This window comes from Triplophysa dalaica, chromosome 24 (genome assembly GCF_015846415.1).
Source record: "Triplophysa dalaica isolate WHDGS20190420 chromosome 24, ASM1584641v1, whole genome shotgun sequence".
In the NCBI taxonomy this organism is placed as follows: Eukaryota; Metazoa; Chordata; class Actinopteri; order Cypriniformes; family Nemacheilidae; genus Triplophysa; species Triplophysa dalaica.
Genome location: NC_079565.1, coordinates 3,742,097 through 3,766,788, shown reverse-complemented (window position 1 = coordinate 3,766,788; position 24,692 = coordinate 3,742,097). Strand labels below are relative to the sequence as shown.

At 40.1% G+C, this 24,692-nt stretch overlaps 1 protein-coding gene across 2 annotated transcripts in view; it reads left to right on the top strand.

Moving 5' to 3' along the window:
- Nucleotides 1–21,327, top strand: part of furinb (furin (paired basic amino acid cleaving enzyme) b) — a 58,302-nt gene extending 36,975 nt beyond the window's left edge. Inside the window, exons 7-16 of one of the 2 annotated variants that reach the window (XM_056740452.1) lie at nucleotides 8,068–8,156; nucleotides 9,053–9,225; nucleotides 12,075–12,287; nucleotides 14,762–14,862; nucleotides 17,390–17,493; nucleotides 17,601–17,718; nucleotides 18,149–18,328; nucleotides 18,600–18,724; nucleotides 18,812–18,940; nucleotides 20,274–21,327. In XM_056740452.1, the coding sequence (XP_056596430.1) occupies nucleotides 8,068–8,156; nucleotides 9,053–9,225; nucleotides 12,075–12,287; nucleotides 14,762–14,862; nucleotides 17,390–17,493; nucleotides 17,601–17,718; nucleotides 18,149–18,328; nucleotides 18,600–18,724; nucleotides 18,812–18,940; nucleotides 20,274–20,944 (1,903 nt within the window). In that variant the 3' untranslated portion in view covers nucleotides 20,945–21,327. The remainder of the gene's footprint in view (nucleotides 1–8,067; nucleotides 8,157–9,052; nucleotides 9,226–12,074; nucleotides 12,288–14,761; nucleotides 14,863–17,389; nucleotides 17,494–17,600; nucleotides 17,719–18,148; nucleotides 18,329–18,599; nucleotides 18,725–18,811; nucleotides 18,941–20,273) is intronic. The other variant, XM_056740451.1, reaches the window with a different exon arrangement.
- Nucleotides 21,328–24,692: the final 3,365 nt, after the last annotated feature.

The window sequence follows — 24,692 nt, the reverse complement described above, 5'->3', positions numbered from 1 at the left end:
TTGGGGATTTCACAACGTTTTGTTTACTTTCAAGGTTTTTCACATGTCCTTCATAATCTCTAATAACTGCAAATGCTGCTTACATGTTTTTGAAGCAGTCCATACAGGCAGTGCAAGTGATCTTAAAGCCCAGTTTCGTTTGTGCTAATCTTAGATATTTATTCTGCGACTGAAGAGGGTCGAGGAGAACAGCAGATAACAACAGTTGAATACACCTGAGAAAACACGGAAACAAGGCTTTTTAACTAATTTCACCGGGTCTGATTCGTTTATACGCCACTCTCTGCAAATGACAATTGGACATAAAGTGCCTATTCAAATTCAAATAGAGGTAGCAGAAATGGCTTGGTATCCCATAGATTGAAAGCTGGAAGGACAATAATGGTCTTTCTCTCTGCATCTCTGTTTGTCTCTGTCTCTCTGTCTTTGCGTTGTAGTTGCGATAAGTGAGAGGCAAATTTGCTTTTGGTGGGCTTTAGTTGGATAATTACCAGTGCATAGCATGAGTTGTTTTGCATCCTGCAATGGGCTTTAATGTTACCTGAAATCATGCTGTTTTGTTGAGGACGATGTTGTTTTGTTTGATAAGCCTTAAAGGGATTGTTCAATGAAAATTTTGTCATCATTCACTTACCCTCAGGTTGTTTCTTTGTTTTGCTGAACACAAAGAAAGTTATTTGAAAGAATGTCATTAACCAAACAGATCTCATCCCCCATTGACTACCATAGAAAGGAAAATAAATACAGGTTTGACAGGACAAGATAGTAAGTAAATGATGACTGAATTTTCATTTTTGGGTGAACCATCCCTTTAAGGTTTTTCAACTGGTGGATGGTTAAATAAATGATAAAAGTCTGTCACTTTAAATCGATGGAGGCACCTGAGCTGTAGGATCACAGTATTATAAAGATTTCGGTGAGCTTTGTGACTCCGTAGCAACCACCCACAACACCTTAGCAACCTCCAAGCTATGCCCTAGCAAGCAAATAGACACTGAAACGTTTTTTCTATTTTCTTAGACATTTTCTCCATTGACATAACAAAAAAAATGTTTTAAATCGTAATCAAACCATTGATCAAGATGAAATATAAACTCATATTCTTTGGAAAAAAGCATATATAAATTGGGGGGGGGGTCTGGCTTTTACGGAAACATATACCATCAGTCTCTTAAAGCTTACAGTTGTCTGTATTAAAAGGTTAAAAAAAATCTTTTCTATGGAGAAAATAAATGGGAATTTTCTGTTCAAAGTGTTGAATTATTGATATTGGGTGGATGTCACCTCGAAGACTCCAGTCTTTGTTTTGTGCATAAATAACCACGTCCGGTTGGCTTTATGGAGTCAATAAACAAGACTTTTAAAGTCCTTCGCTCTCTTTCTCACTTTAATTCTAAAAGCGCAGGTGATGGATGGATTGCGTTAGGTGGCTGTCAGTCAGACCTGTAAATAACGCGGCTGCCTCTCCACTCAACCCCACCTCACGTGACCCGAACCTGACAGCTTTCTTTTCCACCAGAATCGGACCTCTGGAACCCCATCAGAAAGGCTGGAAATCTGCCCTACCGTACACCGCCCCACGCCAGCCAGAGCAATTGAAGCTGGAGTCAGAACCGTGACAGGGTTTTCGGGTTGTGAGTTCTGGAATGCGTCACGGTTTCTTTCGCAGACACGTCAAAGAGTTGGCGGAGGTTTCATCATGACTTCCGTATACCTTATTTCTCATTCCATTATCTGGGATTCTGTCTCTCTATCACTCTCCCTTTTCCATCTCCCTCTTTCTCATCCAGGACATGTGGCTTACCGAGGCTGTGCCCGAGGGTTGGGTTTAGCTGGCCGGAAAATGCACTAATCCCTTTTAGAGCGCTTCTTAATCCAAGCCTATTGAAGGGAGGCATAAAGATCAGACTCTTTTCCACAACACATGGACGGATTCCATTACTCTACTCTAACATTGTACTGTACAGACTCATCGTTAGTTTTCAAGGGCACCCTATGCCTTTGAGTAGGATGAATAAATGGATGAATAAGAGAATTGAAGAGATCATAAAACAAGACGAATAGAGGGCTGAAAAACAAGGAGATGGACAGAATTAGAACACGTCTCCTCCGTTTCGCCTCCGGTTTCAAAATCGTATGATTGTTGCAGGCTCGGGTGGAAGAAAAAACTTGTGTTGAGTTAATTTTCACTCTCTACTCTGTTTCTCCCTGGTGGGCTTGGACAGATTGTTGTGGTCTCCACAGGGAAGGCTGGAAAAGATTGCTAGTAATTTTGCACCTAAATAGATGTGGGACAGGAAGAGAAGAAGATAAAGTGTAATCCTGTCCAACACGCTGGTTGTTCTTCTCAGAACAGACGCGCTTCTGTTTTAAAATTCTGGCTAGATAGGAATTATAGTCATGATACATAAAAATGAAGTGCAAATAAAGCAAACTTCATTTTGAATGCTCCAAATTAATTTAGGGATCACAACATTGTAATGGAGAGCAAAAGAAACAATGTTCTCAATAAGTCATCTTACACGTTTTTCCATTACTCAGAATCTTGACATAAATGCTATAAAATACACATAACTATGTGTTCAAAGGTGTGTATAAAGACCTTACATAATGAAGTGTTATGTTTTTATGACCTTAGAATGAGCTATTTCTATCTACATACACCTTGCATGGAATTCGCCGTGTTGTTTTTACAGTAGCCCTAAACAAAAAAAATGATCTACGGAGCGCATTTCGTGAATACGTTATCTCCTTCGCCAAAGAAGTGATAACCTGACGACATCTTAGTCCTGTGTAGCTACCGTAGTGCTTTGAAATGGGAGGGGGAGTGAGCCATTGGTTGCAATTTGCAACCTCACCGCTAGATGGCGCTTAATTTCATACACCCGGGCCCGGTTTCATAGACAAGGTTTAGACTAAGCTAGGACTATAGACTATTTAAGTCGCTTTTTTTTTAAATGTCATAGAAAACAACATTACCGATGGGCATCTTGAGACAAAACAATGGCACGAACATATTTTAAGATATGTCAGGGCAAGTTATTTTCAGCTAAGACAGCTCAAACTTCATTTTAGTCTGGAACTAGCCTTATGCCTTTCTGAGAAACTGAGACTATATCTTTAAGTTCAAGCTTTTGAAGTTTTATGCTTTTGAACTAAAGTTTTAAGTTGAAAGAGGTGAATGAAAGAGTTTTACAGTGCATGAATTTGTATTCATCTTGATATATGGTGAAATGATGTGTAAGAGAAAGTCCTTGAACAATTTTAGTTGGAGACTAAAGCAGCCGATTTTTATGTTATATTTGATTATACAGTGTGTGTGCGTGTTAAGCAGAGTTGTGTAAACATTCAGATATCACAAATATGAATATTGGTAAGGATAATTACCAGCGTCATGCTGAAAAGGTCATGACGGGAACATAAAGGTTGTGTAAACTTATATAAGTAATGAACTGAAATCAGTGTGCATGAAGGTGAACACACACAGCAGCTTAGTGTAGGCAGACGTGCGTTTTTAAAAAGCATTTGCCATTGCTTTTTTAACATAAACCTTGTGCGAAAAGTGACGGTCACAGCTTCATTTCTATTGAACAATTTCCAATGAATATGTATGCATCTATTAGTGTGAATGGAAACCTCAGTGAAGCAGTATGAATGAATTGTAGGTGTGTCATGACTTTGGGTCTGTTTGGCATTGATGTGTTATCCGTGACTCAAGCATATTTCATTTATTTAAGGAAAGACGAGGATTGTTTTGCAGCATCCATTAGCACTCTTTTCCACATCATTTTTGGGTTTGCGTCAGGTACAACAACCTGTCTGCTTTATTGTGACTCTTGGCACTTTAAAAATATGGAGACCTCGTTCAGTATCAGTGCTTTTGTACCTCGCTGAACTGTGAAAGGTAAATGAGTTGAACGCAGCATTTCTGTGGGGAAAACAGCTTTCTCTGCAAGCCAGGTAGAACTAATCCTCCGGAATAAGGTTTCACATTTATATAGATAAAAATTTGATCTGGTCAGGGTGCCGAAAGAGTAAAAACATGCTGGTTACTCCCAGTTAGTCATTTTAGTCATGCATGTGCCGCATTCATTAATACTTTTATTCTCCATAAATGTGGGAAGAATTCTTAAATTATTTAATTTGATTAATCAATGTTTTATTTTAGACTTGACTTTCTTTCTCTAATCTCTAAATTTTATGAATATATACATCCCTATAATTTATTCATGTTGTTTATCTTTAATATTCAAATAGCTCTGAACCAATGTGATTTGTAAAAGAGTCAGATGCAAGAATCTGCAATCCCACAACTTTTCGAGAACAAACAATAACTTTTCCTTACTGACAGGCACAGGCTGTACTGTCCACACTTATGAGCAAATGATAGCTTGATGGCTTTTATGTCAGAGTGGTTGCCAGAAGGCCGACCTTGATCTGTTTTCTGCTTTCTGAAAGAACGGCACTTCATTTTTTTGTCAAGGCGTCTGTTTACGTTCGGAGAGAAAGCTTGCGATGCGGTCCTATAGCTTCTTTTAAGATTCACTGTGCGAACTGACCTTACGCTCAACTGTGCCAACACTCCATAATGATAGCCATTAAGCCCCTGAGTTCAGGAGACGGCCAATGATCTGTCTTTCTGACGGCATGTGGGTTTCTTTGAAAGTCAGAGATGGGAATATGCAAATGAAGCCATACCCGTCCAACCTCTTATGGCAGGCAACTGTTTTAACATTACGTATACTAACAAGATTAAACAGACAGTTTAAATCACTTTGTGTGCCAATGTGAGTAGTGCCATCTGCGACTTTTCACAGAAAGTCACCGCATGGGTGATGGAGAGATATTTCACGAATAAATAGGCCAAATAGCTATAATCATTTATTGCACACAACAAGTCTTGGATATTGATATTTGTAGATTACACATAATAATGGGAGCATTGGCTTGGCTCTGTAAGTGCAAGGTAAAATGTGTTGTGGAAGGCTGTGAATTTATTAACAAAGCAGTGGAATAAAGGGGATGAGTTTAGATATAAAACATCTTAAGTAGTCTTTATGAGCATTGATTTTTATCCTTCATTAAAAGACTAATAGATGAAGAGACCATTACAAATTTTCATTTAATCAGAATTTCTAGATGTATTGTGGCCATTGCAGTCCATTGACTTCCGAATTTCAACAAAATCAAACCTCAGGAGTGACATAAAGTCATCCATAAAGCAATGTGAAAAATTGACAGCATGACAATTCACATGAAAACTGTGATAAAATCTGATACAGAATTCACTTTCCGGACATAAATGCAACTAGAAACAATGTTTTTATTTGAAATTTGAGAGAAATGTTGTTAGTAGTTGACAAAAATAATCATTTTTTGATTAATCGCCTGTATGATATAAGGTGCTCTCACAGTGCGCTGAAGGCTATTGAAACCAGTATATGTAAATATAAATGAATGCGCATAAAAGCTCTCTGTACTGAATGTAGAGATTACCTTCTTCAGTAGATTGTGTCTGGAGCTGTAAATGACTGCAAAATGAGCAGATATAAAAGCTGCATTGTTTATTCATGAGGGTGTTCCCGGCCATTTGTCATGATAACCGTCACCTCCCACAAGACGAATGTGGAAAATGATGTTTTATTGCAAATGACGGGTTTACATGCAAAGCTTGAAAGGAATTTGTTGCGATTCAACTCTGGCCATGTATACCAAAACCTGTAAAAATGGGGTTACACACGCTTGCTGAATTATGTAAAATCATACCAACTTCTAGGCAGGTTAACTGGCTAAAGGGCTTTGTTAACATTAAATAGCTTTGATTTCAATCTCATCTTGATGCTTAATAGGCTCTAATGAATGTATCAGAATGGTATACGCAGCTTTTCTTCGCTATATAGCGAGAGAAGAAAAATCCAGGGAATGTGTGTAACTCCATATGCCTTGGAGAAAAGACTGCGGCGAGAAATAAATTCAGGCGTAATTGGGTGCGTTTCGGAAGCGCTGACACTTAATAGGTCCCATTGAAGGACGAAAGTGTTTTTGTATGTCAGGTGTTTGCTCGGTAAGCAGACACGGATTTGTAAGGTTGATGAAATACAGCGCACACAAAGCTTTAATCAGACGCTTTTGTTGGCTACGTGAGATTTAAGAATGCGACAAGATTTTGAAATTGTTTAACAATTCACTTGCGTCATCACTCGCAAAGGTTTACTGAAGCCCCTTTGTGGCTTTTGTATATTTTATATTACTGCAAAATATGGCTGTTCAAGGATAGATCGCATCCAGAATAAAGTTTGTGTTTACATTATACTGTATGTCTGTGTACAGTGTATTTATAAACACATATACATACATGCATACATACATTAAGGAAATATTTAAATGTATCTATTTATATATAATTTAAATTATGCATAGGGTATTCATATATATATATATACACACTGTAAAACTTTGCTGTAATTTCACAGCAGGTTTGCCATGTAGATTTAATGTACAACTTTGTTCTAAGTATAAACTTACCAAATTTATGTATTTTTCTTTCATAAACCAAGAGTAAATATCTTTGGTCACTTTTCTTGTCATGTGAATGAATCGTTATTTAAGAAGTTTCAAATATTTTTAGTAGAAAACGATTCAAAAATGCTTAGGAAGAATGTCATTTTTTGCAGTGTTGCTGTGCTAATGTCAGTCTCTTCTTGCTCATTATGAATCTCAAAAGTCGAGGGTGTTATAATTTTGGTTAAAGTAATTGAAAACCGTACTAATAGGAAAGTATTACTAAGAAGTAAATAATTCTACAGAAAGTTGCTGTAGTTTTACAGTGTATTTTTCTTAAATATATACATGTATGTGTACAGAATGAATATGCACAGACATATATTATGTATATATAAACTTTATTCTGGTTGCGATTAATCGCAACTAATCATGAATAATCATTGAACTACTGCAATAAGTTATATTAACAATCACATTTTCTCTTAAAGTAGTTAAAACAGTGAGGACAAAATTGCTTGTTTCTTTTAAGTTTGGTCACGTTCATTTCCTCCAGCTGATTCTTCTATTCTTATACACGTCAAGGCGCATTTATAAATAATTAATATCACCAAAAGGCTGAAAAATATCATATACTGTATATTCCTCAGCGATTGTCTTTTCCAATGAACCATTCCTTACCTTCTATGTTCTGTAGGTCGTACTGTGTGTATTGATTTATCACAATGTAGCCATTTTTTATTTTTACTTGAAAACTTACAAGGGCTTACAAGCACTACGGCTGAGTCACAACATTGAAAAATGTTGCAATGGTGTCATGATAACGCAGAGCTGTGGAAAAGCCATTGTCATTTCTCACATTGTGTAGGTCTCTGTATATATCTGATTTGTGTTTCCTGTGAATGACAGCTGTGGAGACCATAAAACTGAGGGTTTTTCATTCGGCCGTGAGTTATGTTTATGTGTAATTCAGTTTAATAAGCTTCTATGTTTGTGTGGAACGGTACACGTAATGACAACTGTTAAAAATGCCCCGCTGCCTTGATCTCCAGTCCTCTTCTCGGTTCTCTACGTTCCTCTTCTCCGCTTTGTCAAAAGGAAACAATGAGCTCCAATAGGATGCCACTGAATGGAGGGAACTGCTCTTGCGGTGCAGATACAAAGCCCAAACCCAGCTGCCCTTTCTTTAGGCGGTGACGCTTATCTCCACAGCAGAGCTTTTGAGATCCGCCTGCGGTGTCGTCAGAACGTTCAGACACACGTGTGACAAGCCGACTCGAGAGGCTTAGGTGTTTGTTTATTTATCGTAGTTTCCGGCGAGGCTCTAATGAGTTTTTAATTGTAGGGTAAGGATTGTGCATCTGTGTTTGAGTTACCCCTCAATTGTGGTGACAGCACAGCGTCTCACCTCCGAGACTTTGTCTGTGCGAACGTGGACTGAATTTGAATCAAGTTGAACTGAATGTGAACTGGATTTGAATCGGGCAAAGGCACACCGTGCGCCGGAGCACAAAGGCTTAGCAAGCCATCACACCAACATGTCTGTCTCTTCTCTTGTCTCTCCAGGCACGGGACCCGTTGCGCCGGAGAGGTAGCGGCTGCGGCAAACAATGGCGTCTGTGGAGTGGGCGTGGCCCACGATGCCAAAATCGGAGGTGAGTTGAAGGGATGATTGGCACATGGGAATTTGCATATGGTAATAAGGTCATTCAAAGCAGTCAGTCATGAAACTCTTATGTCATTTCCTGTCTTGTACATCTAATGGGTGCTAATCTGAAACGCTTCATCGTTTAATTATAAAACTAATTCATTAAAGTGAATTTTCTCTCTGGGTTTTATCAAATACTATCTTTGGTATTCCGGACACATTGTAGCGTTCTGGCGAGACAGCAAAAAACAAATTGCCCATCTTTTATTTTAATCCTGTCTTTTTAGAGACATATTTTTTTCCGTAAATTATAGTGATTAAGGCAGAGGGCAAGTCGGCGCCCACTTGTGATATCTGTTATTGTGTGTGTATTTTTGTAGTAAAATATAATTTTGTCCTTGTGTGTGTGTGTGTGTATGTGTGAAGAACACGAGACAGCAGATGTTGCTGATCTAATTGGCCACTGGCTTGTGAGTGTGTGTGTGTGTGTGTGTGTGTGTGTTTGTTTCTGTGTGTGGGTGATTTGACTATGAATCCTGTCCCTGGAATTATTAATCAAACAAAAATGGCCACTGAATCATTCTTACTAATTGCATCTCTGCTCTATTTCACACCATGTTCAAACTAGACACTTAAATAAAACGGCAAGCAATAACTCCTGATTTTGCATAGCCTGGATTTTGACTAGCCAGATGAAGTCCAATTAGCATTTTGTTTTGTCCAGGAAGTGAGTCATAGTTTATTCCTACTTGAATTTATTTTCCTATCTCGTTTGCGTTTGCCTTCTCTTTAAATAAATCAATCACTTTAACAGACAATGTTTCTCCCACATCCCACATTTTCTCTGAAATCTTCATTAACACCCACACACGCTTTCTGTCTCTCTTTCTGTCTTCCGCGCAGGTGTGCGGATGTTGGATGGAGAGGTAACAGATGTTGTAGAGGCTCAATCTCTCAGCCTGAACTCCCAGCACATCCACATTTACAGCGCCAGCTGGGGCCCCGAGGACGATGGGAAGACGGTGGACGGCCCTGCCAAGCTGGCCAAAGAAGCGTTCCTGCAGGGGGTCACCGAGGTGAGTCTGGCACTTCCGTCAGGTCATCCAGGCAGGTTTCAGATCGGCTAAACGTGCCACAGTCGCTGTCAGCTCTGATAAGCACCTCTGCAAGTGGAACAGGACTGGACGTCGTGAGCTGTACATGTCATGGCCTATTTAAATGCGTTTGTTTAACGAGAGAGAACTGAGAAGAAAGTTCACTTGGAGTATTAGAAAACTCTTTCTCTGATCGAAATCCTAGTGGGCTGCCTATGTAGGCTGCATTTTGAGTCCTCATGATGCGAGGGCTGTTCCAAACTTAGCTTGTTTTGCCTACGCTCTTGTTTTAGCCACCACTGTGTGGTCGGTGGAAGAGAGGGGTCAAGTAGGAATATTCATTCGTTTAATAGTCATTCATTCTTTCAATACAAAAAATGATGTCAAACAATTCTAAACTATTCTGATTTATACAAAATGAAAAGAATAAAAGATGTTACTGCTCATTAACGTGTTGTGTCGTTGATCATTCTATTGAAATGTCATTTGAGCGTCTTGTTTAATTCGTGCACAACTCTACGATGCCTATCTAGGGGTTTATATGCGTCACATATGAAGTTCTGTGATTGTTAGTATGGTGCCTTGGCAGCCAATGTAGGTGCAAAAGGTCTCGCAACAGAGATTTCTTTTATTGAGATTGTTGAGATCTTGGGAGAGATAAGCATTTGTTTACTGTTTACTTTTTTGATATGGTAATCTTTCTTGTGTGGCACACACACGCGTCTATCCCTTGTCAGTTTTTTACCTTGATAGAGTTTCGGCGCTCAGACACACACGTCGCACACTGAATGCAAAAATGAGTTTTTCGTTCTGTGATGTGAGCATTAGGCTGTCTTGTTCCTAGAACATTCGTTCTCTTATTCTCTTTTAGAGTCGTTCTTTATGTTTTAGTGATGTTTTGTAAGGCAAGCAGCGCTATTAATATTCTTTATATGTAGCGTGAGGCATTTGAATACTCATCTCACACCAAGAGTTTTATGCTACGTGAATGATACCCTAAATTATACGGCTTGTTGAGGAGAGGTGGGCTATTACTTTTCGAAGCAGTCAGGCATACTATTTCGTGAGATTTGTAGTGAAGGAGCCTTTTCTGCATATCGCAGTATCTGAGAAAGTTGGGGATCTTTTGATGTGACATCTTAGCAACCGTATGTCATCACCCTGGCGTCATTTTAGCATTGAGGTGATGAGTTTTGCATGAGCACACAACATGAAATCAAATTCTCTCTACACCCATCTTATTTACTCGTTTCAATATTCTATTTATTCAGCTTTCTTTTATAAATGTTAATCAGCTCCCACGTGTGTTTAAGTGCCATCGAGTGTTTCAAACCATATGCTCGCAATCTTCCCCAACTCGGTGACCTCATACAGAACGCCAAAGCAGCGAAAATTCTGACAGCCATTTAAAACAGACGTTTGCAAAGCTCAGATAATCCTCGATGAGTAATTTTGGGAAATATCTTTAATGGAATTATATCCAAATCACCTGCTCTCGCCCTCAAGCTTTAGAAACTATTATCCGATTCGACACGTAGAGAGAAGAGTTCCGTGTTTGACATGCAAAATATCTTATTACACCGCTTTTTTACTGTAAACGTGCCCTTAATGTATTGTCTATGTTATCAAAATGTTATCCGAATGAATTCATTGTTTTCTTGGTGTGATTGATGCATGACATGTGGAATTGAGTCAGTGATCATTTTAATAGCATGTTAAAGTGATTTCTCCCTCGAGCAGGTTTGTCAAATGACACTTCACATAAACATCTGTCCCAGCAGCGTGAGTCCATCTTGGTCGTTTTCTGCGCACCTCTTTTGCGATTTTATCATTTCTAGAATTGCGACCCAGATTGCGGCAACGCTACCAAACAAACAAACAAACCATTTCATGGGCACAATAATCCTGAGTCAGTCAGCCGTGAATATTGGCCATATGGAAGGCAGAAGATAGAACGAAACTTTAATCAAATTCTGCAGACTTGCTTCACTGCAGCGAGAGAGGAGACTGATTTATGAGAAAAGGAAAAGTGGCATTTTGTCAGGTGTCCAACCAATTTTAATAAAGCGTAAAATACAGCAGATTTCAACATGCAGAGGTCACAGTATCGGTTTTAAATTAATCATGACAGCCATAATCGGCTCCTTCAATCGGATCCTGGTGGGCTTTTGTATTATATATGAGGTCCGCGAGCATGGACAATAATGGACGCTACACGGATGTTTAAATGATAAATACTCGTAGACGAAATTCACAGGAACATGTGTAGTTTTGCTCCAATTTACTTGCCGTTTTAGCAAAAAAATATTAAAACACATTTTTCATATTTAACACTGTCAACCCAGTGCTGTTCACCAAAAATTTAAACCATTTACTCACCCTTAATCATTTACTCACTAAGTTCTTGGCCACCATTGACTACCATAGTAGGGAAAAATGACAATGGTAGTCAAAAGTGCCCCAGAACCGTTTGCTTTCCTACATTCTTCAAAATATCTTCTTTTGTGATCAACAGAACGACAAAATTTATAAAATAATTTGTCCTATACGGTAGTCAATGGTGGACATGAACTGTGTGGTCACAAGCATTAGTCCAAATATCTTTCTCTGTGTTCATTAGAACAACACAAAAATTCCACAGATTTTGAACAACTTGACAGTGCGTAAATAATGTCAGAATTTTCATGTTTGTATGAATTTTTCCTTTAAATACATCGGGACTGAAAGCACGAACACATTGATAACATGATAATTTGCTCTTTAACATGTATATATTTCCATTAAAGTGACTGTTATTGAGTAAATGCGCCGTTTTACTGTGTGTGCCTAAGGGTCGAGGCGGGTTGGGCTCCATCTTTGTGTGGGCATCAGGTAACGGAGGCCGTGAGAGAGACAGTTGCAACTGCGACGGATACACCAACAGCATCTACACCCTCTCCATCAGCAGCACCACGCAGTACGGTAACGTACCGTGGTACAGCGAGGCCTGTTCATCCACCCTCGCCACCACCTACAGCAGTGGAAACCTCAACGAGAAACAGATTGTACGTATTTACATTCATATGTGCAGATACGAGTTCCCTTTTCGTGTTTATTAAAGGCACATCCGCACACAAACATGTTTGGTTTTTGATAAATTCGCACAACTTCTGTAGGGTTTGTTAAGTGTCAGGCGTGCGATACAGCTTTGTCTTATAGTCCAGACTTTCCATTTGCTTGTTTTGGTTTTATAGCTTAAATCTAAAATTCTAAAAAAGGAATAGTTCACCCAAAAATGAAAGTTCTGTCACCATTTACTTAAACCTGATATTTTGAAAGTTGTTGGTAACAAACAACGGCGGCTCCAATTCATTACCATTGTCTGGACACAAAACCAACATTGACCAACATTCTTCAAAATATCTTCTTTTGTGTTCTGCAGACGAAAGAAAGTAAAACAGGTTTGACTAGACAAGAGTTTGCGTAAATGATGACAGAATTTTCATTTTTGGGTGAACTATCCCATTATATAATATGATTATTCATCTGTTTGCCTCACATATGCAGTTACATATGCAAATGCTTGCTAAAGCTTTCATTATCATTGAACAAACACAGACATAAACACACTTTGTTGATTCTCATTAATGGCACCAAAAATAGATTAAAAGAAATGTAGTATTTTTCTCACCAGCAGCAAGAAGACAAACAACCACAAAGTAGTCATTTCCAGTCGTAAGCGCTGTTCATGTCAAATCGAACAAGCAGTAGCTGCCAAATTTGCCGCATGGGTTAAATGACCATATGACGACCGCACGGGCAAGTGAGCGATGGTGCGGCGGCCCGTCAGCGTGCTGTGAAGTTGAAGTGTCAGCCAATGAAATGATTTCCACATCTGCCGCTATGATTTCCTGCGGGCTCACTGAAAAACAGCTCGGTGAATGGTGTGCCTGCGGGACGCCAAAGAATCACGTCTGTAAACTTTTCCATCATAGGTGATGCTGCGAGCAATACACATCTGCTTCCGTCCCGGTCATTTCCTCGGAGAGCGGAAATAAAGAGAGGAGAGAGGAAAGAGACATAAATGAGATCAAGCGAAGGTGCAAGACACAGAGACAGCGATTTTTGAATACCAAACATGCTGCATTGCAGATTCTTTAGATCAGGATTTCTAGGATTTCTCTGTCTTCCCTTGTCCTCGGTTTCAAGGCAGAAGTTATATTTATTCAATTAGGGCAGCTATTTGGGCCAAAAAGAGATTTTAGATGCCCTTCACGAGAGACATCACGATCATCTTTGATGATGAGCATCTGCTGTTAGTTCGTTCTTCGGGAGGGTCTGCTATTTTTAAACATCTGTTTGTACACGTGAGTGATACGAGGGAGGATTGCAAAGTAGTTTAATCACCTGATCTTTAGGAAAGTTAATGATGGATTAAAAACGCATTAAACTCAATGCAAGATTCATAATGTTGCTCAATTTCACATGCTGCAATGCTGGTGGTATATTATAAATAGAACATTGCTGCAGAAAAACAGACTTTGCATATCTAAACAAACATGTATACTAAATCATTTGTTAGACTTATTTAAATCATTAACCTTTGAGTTTGTGTCCTTGTAATAACGGTCTGCAAACGCTGCCTTGGTTGTTTTTATTACCATTTTTTTAATCAACCCACATTCAATTCAGACTGCAAACTCTCAGCTCGGGTTCTGTTTGCAGCATCACTGTAGATTCAGTGAACATCAGTGAAAAAAACTTGCCGTGGGTAGTTATCCGTATTTTGTTTGATACTGCGATACGGCCCTGTTGGCGAAAGCGAGATTCCGCATGCAGGTTGATCGCAGTGCCAGCTCCTTGAAGCTCATCAGAGACGGCACGGACGGCTTCAGAGTGTTTGTTTGTTTGATGTCAAGTATTTCTCAGCGCGCTTGACTGTGATAGCTCCCTCCTCTCTCGTTCGAGACCTCCGTTCCATTACAATGACAAAGGCAATAACAGATTCAATTTGAAAATGGACGCATTTGCGGTGGCAGGGGTGGCGTGGGGTTGGATCTTCGCACAGGTACGTGTTTGTATCAGAGCGACGGTGACAGCGACAAATAAAAGTCAAAGAGGAAGAGTGTTAGTGTGTATGGGTGTGTGACAGGTGCTCTCCTGTGTGCGCTGTGATGGTTCTGTCGCCTCGGGCTGGACCTTCTCTCATCCTGACCGTTGTCAATCACTCCGGCACGTCCCTGAGTCTCATACGCCCTGATTAAAACCCCAAATCCTCATGCTTAGGGGGTGCCAGCTTATTATAAGTCTGCTCGGCATACACACATTTCATCTGAGCCAGCAGTGAATTTGGTTTTTCCTTCCTTTTCTCAGACTCGTTCTCATCAAGCCCTTTGACATGCGCCTTTGGCTGATGGACGCGCCCCCCCAACCACACATTTACGTGTCTGTGTGTGTGTGTGTGTGTGTGTATAGATACAACCAGTGTATTTTCTGACACATCTGACCTCTCCATCTTTGTGTCCATTTCTGTTGGTAGGTGACGACAGACCTCAGGAAGAAGTGTACGGACTCACACACGGGCACGTCCGCGTCGGCTCCCCTGGCTGCCGGAATCATCGCTCTCGCTCTGGAGGCCAAGTGAGTGATGACAACATTGACACCTGTCTCTACGGACACACACACACTCTCCACACCCCACCGCTTCTGTCAATCATCCGACCTCGTCAGTAAGACTTCATTACCTCACACACATCATTTTCAGCCCCCCGTCATCGCCCTGATGCGAGGAGAGATACAGAGAGACAGAGAACGGGTGACGGATGCTAGTCTGCATTTCTCGTCAAATTAGACAGAGGTGTGCAGACCTCTAGACAACTTTGAGTCGTAATGATCAATTAAAGGAAAAGTTTGCACAGTAATGTGTTCTCAACCTCATGTCCGTTGAAACTAGACAGTATTATTGTTTAGTTAAACACATCAACAATTAAACATTTTGACAATTCATAGTGTGCAGTGTGTTAAGCAATCTATAAAAATCTGAAGAAAAACGATAAAATGTCTGTATGACACCCATGCTGTGTAGCTTCTAAAGCACATGAACCGACCAAGATGTCTGCTGTTGTCTACATGTAGATCTCTTTTATGGATCTTTTTGAAGAGACATATCACTATGGGATGTCATTTTTAGGAAAAATCTTAGTGAAGATCAATAAAAAGAAAATAGGAGCAGTAAGTCTTGGGTTTGTGCTGATATCCCGCTATTTAATGTTGAGTGATGATGCACATTTTCCCATGAGAGATTGCAAAGTTTCAGCAGGAATACTTGCTGTAAAAAGATATTAGACCAACATTGGACACCACTTCATAATCTCTCAATAAAACACTGGCTTTGTTCCCTCGTGGAGATATTATATCAAGAACGGTCCTCTGCTGGAGTCGCTTATGGCTAACACGATACCTTATTAATGTTGAAGGATTCGAAAGCTGCAGTGAAAGATTATGTTCTCTGACTTTGTTGTAATTATTAGCAAGAAAACGTTTTGTTTTTGTATTTCTTAACCTGCAATATTTCTATCAATATTGTAATACAGTGGTTCACAAAAGTTTTTGTTGTATGGCCCCCTTTGTGTACAGTGCTTCACTTTGTGCCCTCCCCCTTAAAAATAGACTTATAATCTTAAATTTAGTATTTAAATGAAATTATTAAGTAAAAATCAATTACTTTGCCTTTTGGTCTTATTTTTAGGATGTTTGATTGCACAAAACTTATGACAAATTTCATAATATGCTACAGAACCCGTGTCCTCCCTCGAACCATCTTGGGCACCCCCAGGGACAACCGCCCCCAGTTTGTGAACCAATGTATACACTTATGTACATTGACAAAATATTGATATGCTCTCCTACTTGTAAGTCGCTTTGGATAAAAGCGTTTGCCATATGAATAATTGTATATTAAGACCATTATGTTCAGGAATATTGTTGGGAGTAACTCTCACTTTCCTGAAAATGTACAGGATTTGTACATAAAGAGTTTATTTGTAAAAACAGAAAAGTCCGTTCTTAATATATTTTTACCAAGGTTTATGGTGTTAGTTAGTTTTTTTGAGTTATAATTACCTACCTGCAGTTTGATTGATAATAATTGGAATGCACAATAAAAACATGATTTTCTGCAAATAAACTCTTCATTTGTTTGTGTATGAAAACAACACCGAATTATAAAAAGGGCCTGTGCCCAGCCAAGTTTCCCCAAAACGTGCAAAAGCAAGCTATATTGTACCCCGGCATCACTGCAAGAAGAACTCCGTTTCCACCCTTTTTTCCACCAGGAGTTTCCTCATGTACACCAACATGGCATTAAAATAGTATAACGCCTATTAATCACCGGGTGCAGCTAAATCTGTCTGTGCCGCGGCCCCAGGTTAATAAATCGTGCACGTGACATTATGAATTTGCCCGTTAAGTCATTTATTGAGGTAAAAAAAAATGCAAAGCGTATGAATTGGATCACATTCCTCATAAATCACCTTTAAAAATATGCGAACGGTTGTTTTTCAAGCATTGTGAAGCGGGAAGGTTTTAATTATCAATGTCAACACGAACGTTGGTCTGTTCATGAAGGTTTTACAGCGCAATACCCCAAGCCTCCCCACGTCTATTTTTATGGCTCAGGTATGAACCATCAGTGCTTTATTATTCCCCATTCCACACCTGTTCTGCCCTGGAACGCTGTTGAGCGATAACGGGGCTTTTCAGCCCTGCCTGTGGGGCGCACGAGTCCCCAAATCACTTGTTTCTGCCGTGTAAAGCAACAGCCAATGAGGAACCTAATAAACTCAAGATGTGAAGCATGGAAGCGCCGTTATAAATTGAATCTGATATCGCTGCCTTTTCAGGAAGGACAATTTCAGGTCTTTAGTTGAAAAAGGCCCCGTCGCCCGTGTAATTACAAAATGATGCACGGCCCCCAGGACGGAACGTCTCCATTTGCCATTTTCTATGACTCGGATTAAAGAAAGGCTTTAATTACGCGTCTTTCAGAAAGACATCCTGTCACATCCAAAAGAATAATTATGTGTGAATTATCATTTGAATATGAAAAATGTGCAGCCGCCGCTGTGTAATATTCATATAAAAGTTCTGTTTTTTGTGCCACATGTAGCATGAACCTGACCTGGAGAGATATGCAGCATCTGGTTGTGAGAACTTCGCGTCCCGCCCACCTGATAACTAATGACTGGAGGACCAATGGTGTGGGCCGATTAGGTAATTGACAATTTCAATGTCAAATCAGAGATGGGATGTCTGCATTTGTTTGTTTGGTGGACACTTTGACCTCTCTCTCTCTCTCTCTCTCTCTCTCTATGTGGCAGTGAGCCATTCTTACGGCTATGGTCTGCTGGATGCCAGCGCCATGGTCACATTGGCCCAAAACTGGAGCAGCGTGGGGCCGCAGCACAAATGTGTCATTGAAATGCTTACTGAGCCCAGGTGAGGACGGTGAAACAAGTCATGCAGCACAAGCAGGACATTAGTACATTAGCTAATGTTAAGAACTTGAGGAGCCCTTAAAGGGACACTGCACCCAAAAAATGTTGTCATCATTAACTGTATACATTTCTTTGTTCTGATGAACACAGAAAGATAGTTAGAGGAATGCTTGTAACCAAACAGTTCATGGCCACCATTGACTGCCATAGTAGGAAAAATGACAACAGTAGTCGAAAGTTCCCCAAGAACTGTTTGCTTTCCTACATTCTTCAAAATATCTTCTTTTGGGTTTAACAGAGCAAAGACATTTATAAAGCAATTTTTCCTACCGTGGCAGTCAATGCTGGCCAAGAGCTGTTTGATTACAAGCATTTTTCCAAATATCTATTTTTGGATCACCCAATGATTTTCAATTCTTTCTGCTTCGCAGGGATATTAGAAACCACCTGATTTTCAGCAAATCTGTAGAAGCCTGCTCTGGACAGCAGGACTTTGTGAGCTCTATGGAACACGTGCAGGCGAGACTCACGCTGTCTTATAACCACAGGGGGAACCTGGCAGTTCACCTCATCAGCCCACTCGGGACTCGTTCCACGCTGCTGGCTCCACGGTAATAAACACTCACATGTGTCATCTCATCAGCCCCCGGGAAGCCCTTTCACCCTGATGCTCTCCAGCAAACTCACTTTCACATACAATCAATACACGCGTACAGACACTTAAAAATCAACTCTTAGTAGGCAACGCTATAAAATGTGTGCCGCACAAACAGTGTGCATCTAATCATCTCAAAAACGTTTCACAATTGACTAAACATTTGTACTCTAAGAGGACGCTTACAAATGTATCCTTACCGGAGTTTCTCTTTGGGTTCTTTTCAGGCCTCAGGACAACTCAGCCGAAGGCTTTAATGACTGGGCGTTCATGACCACACACTCCTGGGACGAGGACCCTCGGGGAGAATGGACACTGGAGATTGAGAACACCGCTGGACTTAACGATTACGGTACCACAACTATTGTTCTAAAAATGCACTAGTTGCAAAAACTAATTGCTAAATGGACGAAATTTAAGCTGGATATCGTTTCCACAGGAGTTCTGTCTCAGTTCACGCTCATTCTGTACGGGACCGGCTCCAGCGCCACGGATCCGTACATTGTAGACTACACCCGACCGTCAAACAACAGCTGCAAAACGTTTGATACACAGCAGATCTGCATCGGTAAGACACGCATAACCCTGGACCAACAGTGCTTGCCAATGAACAATTTCAAAGGGCATTCCTTAAAGGGACAGTTCAGACAAAAATGACAAATTTGTCTTTCTTGGGGTTTAAAAATATTGAAGAGGAAGAAATATTAATAGTTTATGAAGTTTTTAGTGTGTTGGAATATGACATTCGTGCCTTATCGATTACTTTTATGGTGCTTTTTTTTACGATGTTGATACTTGATTACTACAGTTTCTCATTGTATAGAAAACAGTTGCATGGCAATTCTTTCAAAAGTATTTATACTGAACAAAATATATTTTGCTTTATAAAACAGGAGGTCGAGCAAGTAATGCATTTTTATTTAAGGGTGTCAACTATTCCTTTAAGGGGCTTTTTCTTTAACAAGCTTTTTAATTTATTCAGCCGCATGGAAATATTATTACACACACACAGTAGTTAATTGGCTAAAACTCATATAGAAATTCTCTTATGTCTCAGTGTGTCTACCCCCAGTTCTTATGAATATTAATATATGTTTATGAGTATGAATATTGCAAAACACTGCGGTACCAGAGAGGTTTGCATTATTGAAGGTGGAGGAAAGTTTTCAAATTTCTGCGCCTTCTTGATGCAAGGTCGTTCTTTCCCTTAAACCTCTAGAGGTCAGTAAACAAACTTTAGTTTGTTTAATTAGAAGACTTCACTTTGACCTATTAAAAGTTTCTGTGCCATGATGGATTTTCCATCATAGCCACCATACGGTGCAGACAGCGTCTCAAGGACGAACCCAAAGTTATTTCACTCATTTTTCATAAGGTGCTCTCAGGTGTTACTGCAGATAGTCCTGAATTGTACGAGGTGAAACTAAGTAATTCGATTCTGATCACAAAATAAGGGACCGACTGTTTCATTATAACGGAACATTTGTGGCACCTCAGGCAGATGCAAATGCTTATACATGTAAAGTTTGTTGTTCTTGAGTTTCTGTGCATGAATTGCTTTCCATCCTTGCATATTTAAAAGCTTTCGAATTTACTTGTCTTGTTATTGCGGGTTTTATTTTGCATGATTCATAAGTGGCATGTCGTTATTGTTTAGAAAAAGCTTTTATTTTCATCTTCTTTCATCACTATTTAATAACTTTTCCCGTCTCTGAAGCAGCTTTTCTGTTGACATAACCAAGGCCAATAAAATCACATCATTATGAAACCCACATTTCCGTTGTAAAAAAGAATCCACGGCAATGCATCACATCATGGATATGGAATACATTGTGAACATCACTTCTTGTCGTCTTTAATGATTCCGATGTAACGTCTTTGATGACATGTTCTGTTTCCAGAATGCAGCACAGGCTTCTCGCTTTTCCTGCAAGGCTGCGTGAAGTCCTGCCCTCCCGGCTTCAGCTCCGGGCCGCAGGTCCTCAACTTGTCTTTGGACAACTGGGTGGAGCACTCCACCGTGCAGGCCTGCCTCCCCTGTCACCCGGCCTGCCTGACCTGCTCCGGGCCGGGAGAAAACGAATGTCTTTCGTGCCCTCCGCACAGTCACCTGGCACTCGCTTCCTGCTTGCACCAAAACCAGGTGGAGCGAAAATCTCCCAGCATCCCTGTCCTCCCAAACAGAATATCCGGCGAGGGAGTACAAGGCTCGGAGGGGGTCTTACGGGAGCCCGGAGTGCCCTCAAAATTGCCGGCACTGGTAGCGGTGCTCAGCTGTGCCTTCATCCTGGCTACTTTCGCAGCGGTTTTCGTGTTGCTGCAGCTGCACTCGGGAGCAGCCGGCGCTCCCTTTTTTAGGAGGACCAAATTGCCGGTGGTGGACTCTGGTGGAGGGGGGATACGAGTAGGGTTTGGCTTCGGTCTCGGACGAGGGAAGGTATCGTACCGGGGGATCCCCACTGTGTGGGGGGACGACGATGCAACAGCGGGGGTGAACTCCGAGTCGGACAGCGAAGAACTGGAGTTTCACAGCGAAAAGACTGCTTTTATACGGACTCAAAGTGCTCTTTAGCGCCTCCTGTTGGTGTGGAGCTTTTTATACATCTGTTTTCCAATAATGGGATGCAGAACTAATTGCAGAGCCAATGGGAGTGTGCTGTGTGTTTGTGCGCGCGTGAGAGAGATCATCACCATACACAACGCTAGTTTAACGTCAATATCTGATTAAACACAGGACAGCTCAATGATTCCTTTTATTTGGACTCGTGCTTTTATCAGTGGTCTCAGTTTTAAACCACTAAAGGTCATTAAGATCAGATGTGCGTATATGTTTGTTTGTGTGTGTGCGTAGATGTGCTTGTGCCGGGTTTGTGCAAACCCAACCTTTTACTTTGTAACAAGAATAAGGGCTGAAAATTGTTCCAGTCAACTTTTAATAAAACGTTTCAGACTGTTTTATGAACAAAACTTTTTTGCTCAAAAGTCCTTTGTGCCATTGCATCATTCATCCTATAAGCCCTGGCGATAAAGTCAATGTACAGCTCTCTGTGCTAGGCAGCTTTCAGCTTCGGGACATCACCAGCGATTCAATCAGGGATGATTTAACCGTGCATAAATCTAAACGATTGCAACGACGGCATAAAAGAGAATCATAGCAGCACGGAAGGAAGTAACGTGACGCAGACTTCAGTCTGCCGAGAGCCCCAGGCACAGATATGAAGTGGCAGGGATCGAAATATTGAGCTGAGAGATCACCTTATCTGTCCATCAAGCTAGATAGAGCAGTGTCTTAGTTTACCAACAGACCGCCCACAGTCCATACAGTTCACTGTATACTGCACACAAAGCTGGAAATGAGATTACTAGACAGCACCTAATTACCTCTATTGTATGAACACAAATCCAATGCAAATGAATAGGTGGACATTCTTCAAAATATCTTGTTTTGTGTTCCACGGAAGAAAGTCAAACCGGTTTGGACACAAGGATGAATAAATTATGACGGAATTTCTTTTGTTTTTGGGCGAACCATCACTAGCTATTTCAGACCACAGTAACCTCGCATATTTATAATTGAGATTAAAGATTCACTGTTAGTTCATTTTGGTTTGTCTGTTCTGGTTTTAATGAATTTGTTCCCTCACACATTTCCCCGCTGATGTTTTCATAATGAATTTTCAATATTAGTGTTGGAAGTCAAAAATAATCTTTGTTCCACAGGACGTTCAATTGATTTTTAGGTCTCATTTGACTCTACTTGTTTTTGCAAGCACGAAATAGTTTCCAAAAAGGTCATCGCCAGCCCTGAGATGTGAAATCGCCCCTGTTTGTCAAGCTGTTGTTAAACTCAGGATTCATCGCCCAATAATAAAAAAAAAATGTAATTTATTCACTCTCATGTGGTTCATAACCTGTATGTGACTCTTTCTTCTGTAGAACACAAAAGAAGATATTTTGAGATATGTCTTTGTGGTTTTGTGCCCATGCTGTGGAAGTCAATGGGACCATGTGTTGTTCGGTAACTAGGGATGTAACAATGTCAAAATCTCACTGTGCGATAAGACCTCGGTAGAACGTCTGTGGTACGGTTTGTATTACAATATTTAAAATGACAAATGACGACTTTTCTTTATCCTCCGATCATAACTGTTGCTTAGAGGTATGAGTTAAAGTACAAGATGGGTCAAATGACCTAAAAATCATATTTATAAAAGAAAAAAATTGCACCAGATGGACCTTGCCAAAGGGAACATCTTTCATTTTTTCTAACATTCTCTATTTTAGGCCCGGAAGACGTATTGTTTCATACGCCATAACACAATATAATATTGTTACATCCCTATTGGTTACCAACACACTTCAAAATATCTTCTGTTCGTCAAAAGAAAAAAGTCATGGAGCTTTGAAATGACATGAGAGTGAGTAAATAATGAAAAAAAATGATTTGGGGGTAAACTATCCCTTTAACATCATTAACTCCATACTACTGTGATGCAACAATCCATTTAACTCCGAAAGTACATGGTGAATGATAAACAATAAACTAAATTAAATCAAAGTCTAAAACAATTACCGTATACTGTACTGTACCTGTAGGATATCAATGAAGCAGCTGTACATACATGAGTGTATAGTGGTAAGTGACATTGACAGTAGTTAAAATAGGTCAAGATGAAGATATCAAGCATGCGTATCAAACTTTGAAATAAAATGCTCACAACACGATAAACGTCAAAATGATTTTGTTTCCACAGCTTTCAGCATCGCATCAAGACATTTACCGTTTTTATTAAACTGCTGTCAAAACTGCAGTGATTAAATCAATTGCAAACATCTGTTGCGTCTGTGTTTATTCAAAAACATTTAAAAGTACTTCAACAACTCTGATGATGGGAGACAGGTGATGCTACTAAAACCCTCCCATTTCAGTATCTTCTTGCGTGGGTTCCATCCCATAATCGAAGTACATTTGCTGTACGATCACCCTAAATGAATAGCCCACACATTATGCGCTTCGCTAAGTAAAGTGTGATATGGATGATCATAAATATTTCATGAGTACTTGATACAAGGCCGATCCTTATGACAGTGGAGAAAAAAGTGCATCCCAGAAGATGGGGGAGAGATCCAGTTTATGGAAATGGCACATTTAAAAATGCTTTCCGTAATTAGTTCAGCTGGGAGAAATGGGATATCGTCTTCCATGCCTGAAGCTTCTGCCTACTTGGCATTATAAGTGAGATTGCTGCCGCCACGTACATACTAATTGAGCAATAAGACAGAAAGACGGATGGTCCAGCTACTTGAGGTGTCGTGATGATTTCTCTCTTCAGTGTGCACTTCTAAGAGAATATTGAAAATTAATTTCCGTCATGCTGGGGTTTTTTATGTAGCTCTCTTGCATTGATTTGCCATTGGGCCACTAATGTAACAGCTGTGTCTTTGACTAATAGTACAAGAGCCGGCGATGTCGTGGGTTGTATTTTTACCACCAAAAAAATCTGCATTATCCTTCCGAGATGTTCCACTAGAACTTAATTGATTTTGTCTGCCTTGTTAATGGGCCGAACAATTGGCGCGGATCTTTAGTTCCTGAGAGACGAGAGGCTATTTCTGTTCTTTGAAATGATTCTTTCAGGCTGAATTCGCCGTAGTGTGATGTAAGAGGTTTGTCATCATGCTTTTAGAGGAAGAAACTCTACGTGCCCGGAGAGAGAAAAGTTCTGCTGACATTCAGAACGAGTATGAGGTCGGATCGTTTGAGTTAAGACTTGGCTGACATCCTAAGTAAAATACACAGACTTCACATCTTTCATAAGGGCATTACTAAGCATGTTTACCCACCACTTCAATGAGCATATCTGATGAATAGCGTTTGAGCTTGTCTTTGTTGTGTAATATCCTTTATTCACTCAGTTCTCCAATAAAAACATTGGTTCGGAGCTTTGATCTCAGTTAAAGGAATAATTCACGTAAAACGATACTATTTTAATCATTTACTTACCGTCATGTCGTTTCAAACCTGTATGAATGACTTTATTCTGTAGAACACAAAAGGGGATATTTTGAAGAATGTTGGGAACCGAACAACACTGGACACTGGAGTCCATCTCCCTCCAGAACACACACTACAAAGGATCTGGCCTTGCTCATATAAGCTCATATAGCATGCATTTTCTTGCACAGATCAATTAATTCGCTTTGTAAGGCACTAATTTATCATCACAAGGGGAATGGATTACTTTTGTGTTGAATATATTGGTGCTTTTGACTTTCATTGATTTGACTAAGTCAACTAAATATCTTCATAAATATCTTCT